Raw genomic sequence first — 18,293 nt, forward strand, 5'->3', positions numbered from 1 at the left:
AAAAAGAAAAAATAAAAATTATTACAATCCCAAAATAAATAATTAAATAAATTATTACAAGCCCAAATTTGAATTTAAATGAGGCCCAAGTGGGTTAACTCATGGGTTAGGCTTACTTGTTTTTGGAGGGAAGCCCAAAAATAGGCTTTTAGTCCCCTTTTAGTTGCAAGGCCCAGTTGGGCTTTAGGATCGTCCTAGCAGCTCACGTCCAAGCCCAGCAGCAGCAGGTGTAGCAGAGCCCAGCAGCAGCAGCAACGGAGCCCAGCTGAAGTTGCAAGCCCAAGAGCAGAAGTTGCAAGCCCAGCAGAAGTTGAGGTTACTGAGCCCAGCTCAGTTGGTTCAAGCCCAGTTCAGAGATTGTTGCACAAGCCCAGCAGAAGAGGTTGGCAGCAGTTGGCACCAGCAGCACAGCAACAGCACCAGCAGCAGCTTCTCAGCAGCTTCAGCAACACTTGCAGCAGCAGAGCAACACTTGCAGTTGCAGCAGCAACAGCACCAGCAGAGCAGCAGCTTCAGTTGGCAGCAGTTGGCAGCAAGTTGGCAGGGCCAACAACAGCAGCAGACTCTGAAAACTTCACAGATATGGCAGCCAGCTCCCCGGCAGCGGCGCCAAAAACTTGTTGTGATTCTAAGATGCACACAATACACTTGCAAGTATACAAGGTCAAAATTTGTAATAAAATGGTGAGTAGGGGTTTGTCCACAGGGAGAGGAGCATATAAGAAGTTTTCCTAGGCTAATAAGAGTGGCAATGCACTATGGCAGTGAAGGTTTCAGGCATACAAACAAGAATGCAGGGTAAAGCAATAGGGAAACAGGCTAAGAACCACAGCAGGGAAAGATAAGCAAAGAACCAAAAATGCAGGGTAAAGCAATAAAGAAGCAGTTAAGAAAAGCAACAAACAACCAAGGCTTGGCAGCCAAGGGAAAGAGGCAGGATTGTGCACTGACTTCAGTGCACAGTAGCTACAAGGTGCAAGAAAATAAAAAGCAAGAAAATATAACTGAAATTGCAAACACACATGTCTTGAAATTATAATTGACTGAAAGAGAAGTGGTGGGTAAGCCAAGGCTTATGATCCACCTTGTGTCCTAATCAAGTGACATGGTCTAGGTTATGTTCATTCCTAAGCATACAACTAGAAATGAAAGAACACCAACTTGCTCACTAGTCTACCCCTAGCATTGGATGTCTTTTGACAGTACAGCCAATCACAGGCTCTATGAACATTGACATCTCTCATTTGCACAATCTAAACACAGCAGGGAAGAACTATCCTAGCTCAATTACACTTGACAGTGCACAAGGCTTCACTGAGCCTTGGCCTGAAGTTGATTAGCTCATGCTAACCATGTAGTGGCAACATGCATACACTAACATAGATAATTCATACATAACTAGCAACATATCAGATAATTCAACACATAAGCAACTTGCAACTGTTAACTGAGAAAAACACTGAAATTTGAAGTTCATAAAATTTTAGCAAATTCTCTACTGGCTAGTCCAGAGAGGTAAATAGTCTCCTCTACACACTTCACCCAACACCCATTTATACCCAATACACATAATTTTGGTTTTCCCCAATTTTTCCCCAAAGTCAGTAGAACTAGGGTTTGGTGAAAAATTGATTTACCTACTGTTGATGAGATACTCGCTCCATCTCGTCGACCCAATCTTCTCCTGCTTCTTTTCGTTCCTCTCGAGCTCCAATTGATGCTTTAATCATCATTTATATCACCAATTTCTCACCTAGGGTTTCAGGCAGAGAGATGAGAAATTGAGGTTGTAAATGATGATTAAAGAGATGGTACGTGATGGGTTTAGGTAGAATAGAGTTGGGGAGAAATTAGTGGAGTGATTTGGGGTGAGGTGGTGGTGATGGAGACGGACATGGTGGTGGTACGGGGCATGGCGGTTCTGCAGAGGGGGTGATGGTTCTGCAGAGGGGGGTGGTGGTGAAGAAAGGGTTCGATGGTTTGGGAGAGAAGGGTGTTTGGTTAGGTGGATGGGTTCGGTCGCTAGGGTGTTAGGCGGCTTCATCCAATCTTGATGTTCTGCGATGCTGAGTCACTGGATGCGAAGCTGGTAGGTAGATCGGACGGTGATGTGAAGTGAAGCTTGTAGCGACCGTCAGATTTTTTGATACAACGAAGTTAACGGCTCTAGATGGGGTTAGGTGTTGTAGTGTAAGGCGGAGATATCAAACGTTGATGAACAGCAAGGGAGCGACCGTTGGATTCAACTACCATCTAATCTGAAGGCTTGGAATTTCAGCGCTGTGGTGCTTGGCAGAGACTTCAGATTTTGATGCTCTATGAAGGAGCGACCATCGGATGCTTCTGGGAACTGATCTGACGGCTGAGAACGGGGGCGCTTTTGTGTGTAGAAAATGAGGTTGTGCGCACCATTCTTCGCGGCTTCCTTGCGTAATTTCTCCCGGCTTTTCACTACTTTTCTGCTCTTTTCGCTCCGCGACTCATCCGAACTTTATTTATTACCTAAAAATTCAAAATTAATTAATAAAAATATTTATTCTTGAAAACAATGAAAATACAGAATATGGGGTAAAATGTAGAATTACTGCACAAAAGATGAGTTAAAATGCCAACAAAAAGGGATAAAAATATACAATATTTGGCACTCATCAAGGACGTTGACTGAGCTTCCTCCATCGATGAGAATTTTCTTGACATTGCACCCTGCTATTGGGAGTGTGAGGACTAGAGGATCATTATGGTCTTCCATGTCTTCTTCCACATCGTCTGCATCGAAAGTCATGGGCGCGTCCATCCATTGTTCGTGCTCGTTTACCTCTTTCCCATCGATCTTATAAAGCTCACAATAATATTCGAATTGTTTTCTCAATCTCTTCCCAATCTGGGCGGTTAGGGATGGTCCTTGAATCTATGAACATGAAATCGTGTTGAGGGTGCGGTTTCCTTCTGGTAATTGAACCTGCTTGCCTCTCTTGGTTCTATCTTCGTTATCAATCTTTTGTATATATTGCTTCCGGTCTCCTGCGTCGATTAGTTTTTGAATCATTATCTTGAGATTTTTGCACTTTTCTGTTTGATGTCCGTTGAAACAGTGGTATTTACAGTATTCCTTGGATTTTTCTGATCTAGGAGGCTGCTTTCCCTTGGACCATGGCCAATCGAAGTTCTCCCTCCCTTTGATCTCTCTCAGGATGCGCGAATAACTGGTATTCAGCTTGGTATAGATTTGATCTTCAAATTTTCGATCACCTCTTCGTCTATCATCCCTTCGTTCTTTTCTTTCTTCGTTGGGATGTTCTTCTGTGATTCCTCTTTTGGACCCGCTGGCTTGATCCACGGAATTTTTGCGTGTGGGACGTTGAATATGAGCTCCGGGATTTTCACGCTGAATTTATTCTAACCTTGCATGCTTTTCTATGATTATCCGGAGATCTCCTTCGGTGGTAGGGATGGTTCCGTGGATCTCGACAAATAAAGGACTCATCCTGTCCATCCCCCATTTGTAGCAGTTGATACTAACCACGGGATCTACGTTGCCAATAGCTTGGCAAATCTTGTGCCATCTATTAGTATATTTCTGATGGTCTATTTGTATTTCATCTCCAGCGAGAATAGTTTGTCCATGCCGGTATTGACAACCTTGTTGTACATGTATGTTGCTAGAAATTTTTATGTGAGTTGGTCGTAGGAGTCGATGGATTTTGATGGCAAGTTATCAAACCATGACAACGCGGACCCTTTAAACTTGATGGGAAGTATCTGCACAGTATGGAGTCTTCGTTATCCCAACGGGCCATCATTCGATTATAATATCGAAGATGAGCCGCAGGATCAGTTGATCCGTCATAGCAATCGAAAGTAGGAACCGAACACTTCTGCGGTATGGAAGCCCTGGCTAAGTGTGGTTTCAGCGGGGTAGTGTTTGCTTCCTTCATCACTTGCTCTAGCCTTCCTCCTCCCTGCCTAGTCTTTAGCTCCTTGATTTATGCCAGCATCTCAGCACGCAGACTTTCCATTGCGATCTGGTGTTCCTCATGAATGGTAGATTTTGCTCGTGGGAAGGTGGTACCGTCGTAGTAGTCCGAGTTCTCGGGATCGTAATCAGGGTATGATCTTTGGCTGCTCCTTGCTCCTCTTCGATTCAATGGAAGTGGGTTGTTTGCGATCACCATTCTTCTATATTGATTAGGTGCTACAGCCTTGGAGTTTGCTTCGTCGCGTTGGTTTTCTACCTCTGCGCTATGAATGATTCTTTCCTTTAGTGTTTGGTTCTCTTGTGCTAATATCGCCACAGCATCTGCGTATGCCTTCTGGTTCTTCCTTAATTCTGTCAGCTCGGCCATCATCTGAGCGGAATGATTTGACCCTTGATTTGGTGTTCCTTCCCGCAATTGCTCATCAACGTATATGGTTTGTTCCTCATCCACGATCTGTATTACTGGTTCTGGTGGGTCTAACTATGCACCTTGGGACCTCGACGGTTGTTGTGAGGGTTGGCCTCCTATTAGAAGCGGTTGCTTGGATGGAAAGGGTATGTTCTGTTCGTTGGTTAAGGGCATCCCATAGAGGGGTTGTTGTATTCCTGACTCTGCCACGACTTCCTGATGTTCTTGTACTTGAGCATTGGTTACTCTGGGAGCTCCAAATTTGGATCCGCCAGCTCTTGAAGCTCCTGCTTTGGCTGCCGCGGCATTTGCGGCGTTTGCTGCGATGATGTTGGCATTGATGGGGGCCATGCTTTCTGCATTATCCTGCGCCCTATCCGCTGCCTTTAGATTTTCCCCTCTCTGCTTACTCCTAGTTACCACTGGGGTTGTCCTTGGAATATCTTTTGAAGGAGCTTTAGCCTTCCCGACATCTTTTCTTCTCTCCATCTTTTAATATTTTCCTGAAAGAGAGAGAAAAAAATCACGAAGACAATGGGCCCCACGTGATATTTATTAGCGTTTTGAGTCCTCAAAGGTGCAAAATCTTGAAAATACTTAAGGCGTCCATCTGTGTAGATGACCGAAGATCTGTTCGAAGTTTTGATTTTCAAAGACCTAAAAACTTAGAAAATGCATGAAGAATCAGATCTACTTAGATAAACGCGGATCGGTTCATAATTTTGATTTTCAAAGACGTGAAAACTTAGAAAATGCATGAAGAATCAGATCTACTTAGATAAACGCGGATCTGTTCATAATTTTGATTTTTAAAGACGTGAAAACTTAGAAAATCGATGAAGAATCAGATCTACTTAGATAAACGTGAATCTGTTCAAAATTTTGGTTTTTGAAATCATGAACGGAAAAAACCGTAGTGTTCCATACATCGTTATTTTCAGAAAACGAAGCCCGAAACAAATCACAGGAGAAGATAAATCTTTTACCGGGATGAAGATCCTTGTTTTTAGCGCCAGATTGTGAACACAAAGATCTGGTGTCATCTGAGTATTCACAAATAATTCCCGCGGACTCATGACAATACAGTAAATAAGCTGCGCCTGAGGGGAATGGATAGGTTATGTCGAATCTTTGACTCAGAGTTCTAATACTCTTCCTCGTCTCATCAACTACAATCATTGTTCTTGGCTCATACAATAAGATAAATAGTGGATGAAATATAAAATGTATGAACATGATATACCATAAGTATCGAATTGAACATATAAAGTGTAAATGCATGCATATAGATGAAAAGATTAACTTATATGATTCATCACTCATATCTCTGTCTACGGGTTTGGGTTTTTCATTATATGTATGAAGGTTACAGAAATAACCGAATGACTTTGAGACCAATATAAGCCTGCGTAGCAGGAGGAACTTCACTTACACTTTCTCTATCTCTTTGTCTCTCTCCTATTCTCCTCTCAATGTTTTTCGGCCTCCCTCTTCACTTGGGAGAGAGGGGTATTTATAGGGAGGTTACGTGGGATCCACTTTTGAAGCCCGTTATAACCTTATCCTCTTGTGTTTAGAGCCACTCACGCAGAAGTCTTCGTGTTCTCGGCTGCATCTGCGTGTTCTGTCTGGATACGCAGTATTATCTGCGCTTCCAATACAGGATGACTGACACGTATGATGTTTGAGGGTATTTAATGCGGGTAGTTGAGATGTTTGTACGCGGTAGACAGCTGTCCTCTGCCCCTGTCTTGTCTGCGTTAGTCTGACTATCCCCAGCCGTAGATCTTGGATCTTTCTAAGGATAGAATAAGGTGACTCTTGGTTGTCCACGCGTGATATCATATCTTGATGCCCTTAACCGCATGTCTTCCACGTATGTCTTTGTGGACACGTGGCGGAAGATGAAATATGTACCTACATTTATTTCTTCGAAACAGAGGAGCATTGCATTGTTAATAAATAAGGACTCATGTATATACAAGAAAATAATTAACAAAGTCTTTGAATGGGTTTATTGACTCCACTCAACCTTTATATGAGTCTGGGTATGGGTCTATGTCAGGCTCAAACCTCCTAGTACATAATTAGTTAACTTCCGTTAACCTTTGAGGCTTTCCCAAAAACTATCTCAAGGTTGCATGAATTGTCAATGAATGATCTTACATGGAGGAGAAACGTGTCTACTGAACAATTGTTCATGAGGAGTAAAGGCATGAAATGAACTAAGTAAATGCATGCAACGAATTGAGTAACTCGCTCATGAATATGGTAAGTATTAACTACTAACTATAGTAAAAGGCTTTTGATAGGCATCCCAAAAATTGGCATCTGAAAAAGATAATGCAATGCTGTAGATGTGAAAATTGAATTGGAGTTCTCTAATTTAGTTTATATCTATATTTCAATTTTCTACCAAGTCACCGTGAAACAGTAAAAAGTGATATGTGGGAGGAAACTGAATTATAACTTTCTTTTTATTTTTATTGATCAAAAAGAATTGTATTAAGAAGCACACACGCCGATTTGGATTTCGAGAGAAAGATGCAATTTGATAAACAATGGATCCTCCCATGTAATTTTCAATATTTTATTTAATTTCAGAAAATCTGACTCCAGTGGACCAGGAGCCGTTGTGGATCTAAGAGTGAGTTGGTTTGATGAAGCAGGGAAGTCTACAAATGATTCTTTTATTCAAAGCAAAGATTTGCTGCAACTTGCAACAGTTTTAATGTTTGATTCCGAGGAAAATGTAAATTATTTAACTTTGCTTATGAAAATCTGTGCAATCGCATTTAACGTAGCTAACTGGCCGGGTTGTGAGGCCCGGCCTATTATTAGTATACTCCAGCATCTTAATTTTCTTTTATGTAGTTTTCTACGCATATTTTCAAAAATACATACTAGTATCAAGTATCGATACTATATTATCCAATCCTGTTAAACAGGCGGCGGATTTTATTAGAGAGGCGACAGTAAATAGGACAAAAAGGGATCACTAGACGGTAATTTGAAGTGCCCTTTATAGAAATAAAATAAAAAATGACTAATTAACCCTTACATAATTTAGTGTTGATAATCTAATAATTTATTTTTGATAATTAAATTTCACTTATATTAATTCTAAAACAAATTAAAATCTATTACGTAAACACGTCATTATGGGTGTCCCATCATTTTCACCGATCAAGAACATTCCGAACCCTATTGATTTTCGGATTGATAAGGTACTTAAACAGATAAACATTGTACATGATGATATGTCCTAACATTGACATGTAAGCGGACACATGTCACTTCCTTATGTGCCATGTCATGCATAACTTTGCCTATAAATAGGCCATGTACGTCCTCATTTTGGAATAAGAAGAAATGAAGCTCCACTTCCTTTCTTTATCTCTGAGTTCTTTATTTTGTTTGCTTGAGTTTCTCTAACTATAGGGAAATTACTAGTTAGTAACACAAACAACAGTAGTTATCTTATGAAAACAGCTTATCTACTTGATGAGTTGGTAGACAAATTGTATAACACGTTATCGGCACGAATTTCTCTACATCAACTGGTAGGGGCTGCCAATACGGAAAAGGATAATTCTCTTCAATCCTTGTATATTAAATTTAAATATTGTTAAGTAAAATGTATGTGCAATTCTTATTATGTCTAACTCGTTTTCTGTTTTAATTAGGACTTGTTAAAGAGAGAGTTAGACTTCTTACCGTGTCCAGTATGTGTTATTTGGAGCACAGGTAATTATATGGTATGAAGAGATATCCAAAACAGGTACGTATTAGCAAGGACTCATATTTGCGATGTTATTCGGTTTCCGAATTTAGCCAAATATTTTAGTTTTGCAGCGTTTTATTATTTTCCTCTTTAACCAACCAACGGAAGGTTTCTCCGCGTCCTTTTTGGATAGCGTAGAGGATAAATTGTCTTTGTTGGTACACCAATAATTTTGTGATGTTAACGGTTTAATATCGGAAGATCGAGAAATTGTTGCATCCTGCGGGATAACAAAATTTTAATATTCATTTGCTATAATAATCTCCGGAACTCAAAGTAGTTCCACCAAAGGTCGGATGCGATGAAAAATGGACACCGGCTTTACACAGTTAGTCAGTCTCTATCAGCGGTCCTCAAAATGACCTGCAATTGATATCGAGACAATTTATTTTAAGATAAAGAATGTGTTCATATTTTATCTTTGATAGATTAGTATTTCGTCGACCCTAATTGACGAAGTTGGAGATTTGTCGGTGTTATGCTAGAACCGTGTATATTACATTTTGAATGTTTTCTTTCTGGTTTCGCCGTTGATTTTCGTGGTAAGTAGTTCGGCTTGATTTTAGAGAAGGTATATGCACCGTATATAATTTTGCGGCGAGCAATAAGGAGAGTCGCATATTTTGCGCCCTTATGTATTCCTGCTAGCTTTACAGCGTGCATAATATGCGCCTATTATATGCATCGACGAGCTTTAAAGAGCTAGTGCTTAATTTGCACTTTATATATGTTTTTATAGCAACAACTAGAGCTGCATGTTTTAAATGCGCCTCGTAGATATACAAACGTCGAGCAATAATGAGTGTCGCATTTCTTTAAATGATATTTAAAGTTAATACCATTCATTCTCGTCGCCTGACCTACTACCTAAATCATGAGTGTGGTGAATTAAATTTGCTGCAATACCTATGCAAATAAGTCTATCTTTGGCAAAGAAGGAAAATATAATTGTGGTAGGCATATTTGAATATGGGAACCACAATAATTATCAGGTTTAAGAACCTGGTAAACCCCGTATCACCAAAAGTGGAAAAATACGGGATGGTAGCATAATGATTGGTTTGAATAAGCCATCTTTGAGCCCGGAAGAGCTCTTCTATCGTTGTGACATAAAAGACACGATACACGCATTTGAAATGCCGTCCATTGTTGTTGATCTCTATCAGTCGTCTTGGTAGGACTGGTACTGATATTGAGATAATGTCTATGGTCAGAAAATTCGTTTACAGTTTACTGTTAATTTTACATGGCAATGTAAATTCTTAAAATTATCTCAGCTGGACAGTAAACGGGAGAGGAAACCTGATCAGTTACCTTTCCTGGGTTGCGCATTATTATTGTTTTCTGCACCTAGTTTCTCCCTGGATAGGTTGAGTCATGCAGAACTGAATGTTCCGTTGATGAGACATCCCGCCTAAGGATCATGGGGTGAATCGTCAACGACATTGGTTAAATCCAATTATTTCTCATCTAAATTCTCACACCGAGAAATGCCTGAGGTGTTGGAGATTACTCTGTTGCTAGATTTAGCAAGAGTACGCTTGCTTGATTCGTCATATGTTAAATTCCTTGCAAGGCTTACCGTGTAATCGCAGCGATTGTTTCGTCTGGAAATATGCTTAGAAACATAGATGAAAACCTCTTGTATGAGGTATGCCAATCTAATCAGACAACGTCCATACTGTCTTTGAGTTATGAGTTCATATATCTCCCGACGAGGAGCATATTCATAAAAGTTGCGTTGATATCCCATGGTGAAGAATATCCGCATACTGAAATCTGGTACCAATGGATTAAAATATCCTCATGCTTTTGAGAATGATGTAAGATCGTTAACTAACTGATTATGAACTGGTTGTCGATAATGTTCAGAGTAGCTACTGAAATTGTTATGGATAGATATCCCCCTTTGCAAAGGAATTATCGACAACGTTTATATGATTGGAAAGTATGGACCTCAGTCCATATTAATGTGTTTTCTCCCTTGTGTACTCTCTTGAGACCTTAGTCTCAGCATTGGTTACAACTTTGATGCTAATCAAAAAGCGCGGTGGGGAAAATTGAGGTCGCTTGTTATGCAGCGCCACCCCTTGAAAGTGAGTTTCCGCAGATACTAACTAGGTTGATGGAAGTATGGTCTGGTAGTAATAAATGACTCGACATCTCACCTGGTGGTAACTGTGTATCTATACTCATATAGATTTTAAATGAAATTCTTGTTTGTCATCGGTTGATGTTGTATCATCCTAGTAATGCTTTGGGAATTGATGGTGAGCACATTTGATGTTCTTGTGCACTTTGAACTTATTACTCATGTAACCATTGTCATGTTTTTCTGTTTGAGACGTGCTATATTCCACTGTTGTTACTACTCTATTATCAGATTTGCAAATTTGATGAGAAAGTCTTCCCACCGTTTGGGGGAGGAAAGTCTATCGCCTGAAAAACGGCGTGAAGTATCCCGGTTTGCCCAAAGATAAACCAGGATGTATTTCATCTTGATGTTTTCATCACTAAAAGACATGCCGAAGATTTGACATCTTCAGAGATTGCAAATCAAATTGCTTCCTTGAGAAATTGTAAATGTAGTAGCAAGTGTGTCACTTAGAACACACCTTGAGCGTGGATGACTAGTTGAATTGAAATATTCTGCACCTCTTAAAAGGAAGAGCCAGTCACAATCATTGAAAGATAGTGCTCTTAAAGAGACTATCAGTAGAAGATCTAATTTCTCTGAGTATAGTTCTCCTAATAAGAGAATGTCTCTGCAAAGGCTGTGAAACCTCAAAATGAGAGGATTTCCATAAGGCATGCATGCAATAGAGAAATTTATGATCGTAATGCAATGATTGTTGATGATATAGTCAAAGTATCCACTGATACTACCGCAGGTGTTGTTGGTTTAAACCACTCTCTATGGGAATGTCATCAAAGGAATGATTGGTTAAACCAGGAGAGATCAAAGCAGAATAACAGTTTCTCACAAAAATGCATAAATTTGGTATTGCATCCTGGACATTCGATAATATGGGATATTCTTGGCCACAAACGGGTGTTTGCAGTTCCGACATCCGATAATGTAACCCCTAGTGGCTACAGGTGGGTGTATGTGCATAGTGAGAAAAGTAAAGTCAACTAATAGCACATAATCTTTTGCAGGAACCTGAGATGGATTTCTTTAATGTATTCCCTATTATGGATGCATTTACCTTTTTGGTATTTTTCTTGTAGTCTAAAGGACTCAATGTGCATCTAGTTGATGTGGTTACTGCGGATCTGTTTGAAAGACTAGATAATGAAAAACTACATGTATAATCCTGAAGTTTTTTTCAGTAGAATTACCATGTCATATGCATTTGCTCAATAAAGACGAAAGTGGCCAATCGTCTAAGTGAATGCTTATATTATCCAGGGATATGTGAACCATCTTATATGCTCATAAATTGTGCATTGACTAGATTTTATATAACATCTATTTAATTGGAACTCCTGAAGAATTCTCCAAAGCACGAAAATGCTTAAAGCAGGAGTTCGAGATAAGATTCTCGGTAAAACATGGTCTCAATCTGTTGGTTGAGCGTTGTAGTTGGAATTCCATTAATTTTTTCAATATTAAAGGTTTAGACATATTTAAATGGACAAGCTGACACAATTACAGCTACGCGATCTCTTACTTTATAAGATTGATCGGTTTACATCTCAGCAAAGGATATGTATCACTCTGTGGTTTGTGCCCAAAGATGAGTAAATAGTATATTAGCTGAAATATGCTATAGATGCATGATATTGTATTTTTACTAAAAATGAAAGTTTGGTTCTATCCAGCACCAATATTGAGACATTGGTCCGAAGAAAGTCCTCCTCATCTTCATGGTACCATTAAGCTGGATCTTTTGCATAAAAGGTCGCTGGATGTCTCTCACAGAGAAAAGCTAGTCAAACTGTTTAAGTTTTTATTTTTGGCAGGTTCGTTAAAGCAGCTAAATATTTTCCTAGATAATTGTCCGTTAATAGAGGATACTAGTTTATCCTCCGATCGATTATGATTGTTCAGACAAAGCTAGTGGAGAATAAAAGGCAGACACAACAAGATGATCATAAAGAAATTGCACAAAGGTAGATCAGACCAAGTTTCTTAACCAGAGGAAGGTGAAGCTGCTGAAGTCATTAGAACATGGCTCAGGACCTCTAAGTAATACTACTGAAAATAATGATCAACTCAGACGCCTACTCATCAGGGGGAGTAAAGCCGCAGAAAACTATGGATATTGGGTATGTTGGACATTACGTCGTGTATTCTTTTTCCTTAGTCAAGGTTTTGTCCCACTGGGTTTTCCTTATCAAGGTTTTAATGAGGCATGCGAGTCCACTGTTACCTGCAGATCGAAATGTTGTACTCTTTTTCCTTTGTTTGGTTTTTATCCCTTTGGGTTTTCTCGGGCAAGGTTTTAACGAGGCAACATCTGCGGGCTTATCATTGTTCATAGAACTCATGTTTTCCTACATTCAGGTTTTGTACCTTTGGGTTTTCCTGACGAGGGTTTTTAATGAGATAACAACTAAGAACGGTGAGCATCATGTAAAGAGATGAATATCCATAGAATTTTTGGAGGAATCGGTGATCTGATCATCACACTTTATCCTTTAAGTCAGGTTTTTACCACACACGGTTTTTCCTGATAAGTTTACACAAAGCCAAACAAGCTGCATCGGCAATATTGTTATGAACTCCCGTCATTCAGGTTTTGTCCTAACTGGTTTTTCTGAAACAGCTTTGACAAGGCGAGAAAATTCGTGACGACCATTATCAACCAGTTTTTATCCCACTGGATTTTTCTGGCAAAGTTTTAATGAAGCAACGTTCTTAGAATGGTGGTTCAAGGGGAGTATTATGTAAACACGTCATTATAGGTGGCCCACCATTTTCACCGATCAAGAACATTCCAAGCCTTACTGATTTTCGATTTGATAAGCCACTTAAACAGATAAACATTGTACATGATGATATGTCCTAACATAGACATGTAAGCGGACATGTGTCACTTCCTTGTGTGCCATGTTATGCAAAACTTTGCCTATAAATAGTCCATGTACGTCCTCATTTTGGAATAAGAAGAAATGAAACTCCACTTCCTTTCTTTATCTCGAGTTATTTATTTTGTTTGGTTGAGTTTCTCTAACCACAGGGAAATTACTAGTTAGTACCACAAACAATATGTATCTTATGAAAACAGCTTATCTACTTGATGAGTTGGTAGACAAATTGTATAACAAAATCATATTTTTAGAGTTAAAAAAAAAATTTAGAGGAGAAGAAAAGAAAAAAAATTGTGATAATTGTGAAACCCTAAATTTTGATTCACTCAACCAAAATGACTGATTCCAGTGACAAATTTGAGATGGGTAAATCTCTAAATTAGTTCTCATTAGCTTTTTGTCGCTCAAAATTATCTAAAGTACGTAAAAAATCGAAATTTTTAAAATTTCAGAAGAACTTACGGTTGGAATTTAGCTCGTTACCAACCGTAATTGCGAGTTACGGTTCCAAAAGTATCGAATAGTAACCGTAACTGGTTCAATTTGAGGAAAACCCAATCGTAATACCAGTTACGGTGGGTAACTAATGAATCGGGATCAACCGTAACTAACCTAAGGTTGGTAAGGTTATTTGAGTTACAAGTCGTAACTCAAATACGGTTGATAACAGTGATGCAATTATAAACCATAAAAATAAAATGAAACATCTAGGACAAATTACGGTTCGTAACTTAAGTAACGAGACCAACCGTAAGTAATTTACGGTTGCAAAAAAAAAAAATCGTAATTGAACATTTTATCTCAAAATCAAGAACTTACGGTTGGTATTTGAGTTAAATGAACCGTAACATCAACCAAATCTATAGTTACGGTTCCAATTGGAGTTATTACCAACCGTAACTCACATGCAACACAGAAATTTCAATTTCAATTTTGATCCAAAACCCTAATTTTTGATACAAAACTAACTTAAATCATATACAATAAACTAAATCCTAGCTGGATTTTTCGAAATATAGTTTTCAATCAACAATTATCAATTTTTCAAATCGAGGATGATGAAAATTTCAATTTTAATGAAGGAGGAGAAGAGAAGAGATCTGATCCCATTAGATTAATTAGTCCATTTAAGATAAAAAGGGTAATCTAGTCAATTTACACTCTCTATAGGACATCCCCTAACCAACTAGAGGGACATTATTATCACACTTCCCGCCCCTCTAATGGAACATGCCGCCAGGATTGATATTATATAAAGCCAACTATGCTTACTTTAGCTGGGTGAAGCTGCAAATTATGATTTCCAAATATACCCCAACTCTTATAAAAGTATGTGTACATTTGAGTAATTCGGTAAGGGTATAATTGTAATTGACATCACACAAAAGGAAAAAACTCTTGAAATTAGCTAGATCTGTGCTTTTGAAACGATGGAAATGAAATCAAAATCAATCCTTAAAACAATTTCATATCTACAATCATTTTTCTTCTTTGTTTCTACTGCTCCCACTCCTCTAAATTGGTCCAATTTTTTCTTTAATTTAAAGCTTCAATCGATTTAACCATGTATCATTCCAAGAAAACAGTGCAACAAGAAGTAGAAACAAAGAAGGCAACGATGATAAGTGATAACCCTAAATTCGTTTTCCACGGTAAAATTCAATCAATATCACTTTGGACTCAAAATCTAATCTTCTTCAAGAGAAAACTAAGGAACTCAAGATTTTCAGGGGAGAAAAATACGGTGTGTGAGAGAGAGAGAGAGAGAGAGAGAGAGCAGTAAAGCTTTTAAGGAAGTAAAAAAACGCAAAGAGAAGATTAAGATACATTGAAGAAGACTAGGGGAAATAAAATTTTGATGGTTCTATCCTGTACATTAAAGTGCGACCTAATTAACTTACTCCCACTTACTGGATCATTTTTAGCCATTGATCAAGCACGTGCATATGCACGTACGGATACTCTTGTACAAAGAATGGTACAGTGGTATATGTACATTGGTGGTGGGTGGGTGGGTGGGTAAAATTTAGCAAGTCCATGAGCTAGTGTTTAATGAAACTAACTAATCATACTTATTGTGATCTTTTTGTTTTGTCAGAAATGAATGACAAAAACTAACTAATCATAGTCATAAAATTATCTTAGTTAGCTTAGTTCATTTATTTAAAGGATTTTTAGCAGGTTACCAAATTGTTGAGATGTGATATTACTGCTCCATTTTGGCAAAGCTACTTTCATTTATCACATTTTACAATCGCCGAAAACAAAATCAACTTCATGCGTCGGAGGAAATTGACCTAATAGTTGCTTGCCCAGGTGACGTCGAGCTCAGTGGCGGCATCCGGATCCCTTCATGGGTGATACTAAAAGAAATTTCAAATGCATTAAGATAAAAATCAGCAAACATATTTCTAGATTGGGTAGCAAATTGCATACAAGATAAGGCATTGAAGTAGGCTGAACATATATATATATTTATTTATTTTTGACTAAAAAGTTAAAATTTTATTGAAAAAAAAATGAATACGGGAAAAGAAGACGCCTAAGCGTAACAAGAGGAGGCTGAAAAGCCGACCCAAACAAACAGCTGCCACAAAGCTAGCAAACCTAGCAAACTAAAAGAAAAGTTCAAGAGCATCACGAGAATTCTACAGATTTTTCTTGGCACAAGATTTTTTTCCTCTACCTAATTTCTCACTGCTCGGACCCAAATCCTTGTCTGTTTTCAAGGATTTGTATCTATCTAAGATGCCACCAAAGATGTTTTTCGTCTCAGCTTCTTTATCTCCAATAGGTGCTCCTAGCAAGGAACTTAGATTCATTAGAGTACCTATATGTTTCTCTCTCGACATTGTTTTTCTTTGAGAGATATCCTCTAAAGGCTTCAACTTTTCAACACACAACTTTTCCACAAGTTCCATGCTCAAACTCCCCGCTTGCATCTTCACAAATAACCACATCCTCATGGTTCTTCTCAACTTCGCAAGATGTATCAACTGACTTGTCTTCTTCTTCTCGACTCTTAGGAAGCGCTTCCACCGTTTCAGCATTAACAATTTGAGAACTTGCTCCTAAAACGCCAAAAGGGTTCAAATGACAAATTGGAGTTTACTTTGGTTTGAAACACCTCTTACTTGATTCTTTATTCTTTCTAGTATAAGTCTTGCTTTCAATAAACGGTTCTTCGTTCAGATCACCACTCTCTGCCATTTTCTCAAAAGCTCCTACACCATCTACTACCATTTGCCGGTTGGGTTGCACATCAATGGGTGGGATGAGCACATCTACGTTCTCAATATTCACACCTCCATCATTTTCCTTCTCAATTGACGTCTCCTTAGAAAATGACTGCCTCTTCTCTAGAGTCGCACAGGTTTGCTTCTTCCAAGGAGTCCTCCGAGTTTTACTCTTAGCCCCATTTAACGAACATATGTTGCTAGAGTGGCCAAAGGATGAACAAAGAGCACACTTCTGAGGTTTCCATTGATATTCCACAGGGAGGTTCATAACAAATTTTCCATCAACCCACAGTGGAATTGAGTTGGGAAACACAGAATCGATGCTAATCTCTACAAGCACTCTAGCAAAAATAAGCCTAGTTTTATTCCGAGTGCACTCATCCATCAACAATGGTTTACCTACAAAGCTAGCAATTGGACTCAAACCTATATTGTTCCAGAGATGAAGAGGAACATTATAAATCATAATCCACACAGGAATAGACTTCAATTGTGCAATGGAATTTTCAATCCATGGACTCCAGGGTCTGACAATAAACAGACTCTTACCAATGTAGAAAGCTCCCTTATCTAGGGATAAATTCCTATCATCTACATTCATAAATTTGAAAACAAATGAATTGCTACTGTGTAAAGTAATTGATACCTCTGATTTCGTCTTCCACAGTTCATCCGTTGCTTTTTTCACCATCGAGAATGGAAGTTTTCGACCTACACAGTACCCAATCACTAATTCCTCACAAGCTTTAACTTCCTCTTGGAGAATTTCAGAAGAAATTGACACCCCTTCTTTATCCCCATCATCACTGCAGGTTGATAAATCTTAGGACTGACTTCATTACTCTTCCCATTCTCGTTCTCGTTGAGTAAAAATTAGGACCAAACACCATTCAAACCCAATTTCGAAACAGATGTAGGATTTTCTATTCGACTTCCATTTTCACCCAAAGAGTTACTCAACGGAGGGAAATCAGCTAACCCCAAGTTCAAATTCTCTTCAATCGATGATCTTTGCTCTTCGTTTCGCTGTGAATCACTTGAAGATGCTAAAGAAACAACCTCCATCACGGAAAAAATGGCGGAAGCAGAAAACTCAGAGAAATCGCATTTCGGCCAAGTAGGCTGAACATATGATATGATACTGGGCATACAACTAGATTTCGAGTAAGCGGCTTTATTGGATTTGATGTGATGTAATATAAAAGAAGTTAACTAGTTGCTGCTGCATCGAGAATAAATATTCATTTCCTAGGGTTTGCAAACTGAATATGGCATCTTAACGGAGTACACAGTTCCATAACTATCGCCAACGCCAAATACTCATTTTGTGAACCAAAATCAAAGGAATCAGCTTCTCACTGTGTAAATAGCATCTCTTAATGGTGCAGTCAGCTCATAGTAGGTCGACCCACACAACCCGGCCAATTAGCAAAATTGTTGTGTGGCTCATAGAACTTAGTTTAGCGAATACATAAGATAATGTTAATTAGTGTACCTTGGACCCTAAAGATCCTTGAGGGCCTAAATGTAAAAATTCAATTTATGGAATTTGTTCTCTGGTTTCGTCATTCCTAGGCCGGTGTTTAATTTTTGACTCCCCTTTGATGTACATGCTAGAACACTTGCTTAATACATTCAAGTCTGGGACTCAAATTTGACAATCGCAGCAAATCCCAATATGATGGAGATGGACAGATGGTACTACTGGGCTTCACCAGTTGCGTGGACTCTCTACGGTCTATTTAGTAACATCGCAGGTTGGCGGACAAACAACTGAACAAGTTGCAGATTCCAGAGTTGTCAATCAATCCAACAGTGCATACTTACTTAAGAAACCAAATTTTGGTC

At 38.8% G+C, this 18,293-nt stretch overlaps 1 protein-coding gene across 1 annotated transcript; it reads right to left on the reverse strand.

The window, feature by feature from the left end:
* Positions 1-16,098: 16,098 nt before the first annotated feature.
* Positions 16,099-17,510, reverse strand: LOC113323983. The gene is made up of 3 exons (XM_026572329.1): positions 17,326-17,510; positions 16,341-17,251; positions 16,099-16,277 (listed from the first exon to the last, which is right to left on the reverse strand). The coding sequence occupies exons 1-3, from the start codon at positions 17,508-17,510 to the stop codon at positions 16,099-16,101; spliced, it is 1,275 nt and encodes a 424-aa protein (XP_026428114.1).
* Between the last annotated feature and the right edge of the window lie 783 nt (positions 17,511-18,293).

Source organism: Papaver somniferum, chromosome 11, assembly GCF_003573695.1.
Source record: "Papaver somniferum cultivar HN1 chromosome 11, ASM357369v1, whole genome shotgun sequence".
Lineage (NCBI taxonomy): Eukaryota > Viridiplantae > Streptophyta > Magnoliopsida > Ranunculales > Papaveraceae > Papaver > Papaver somniferum.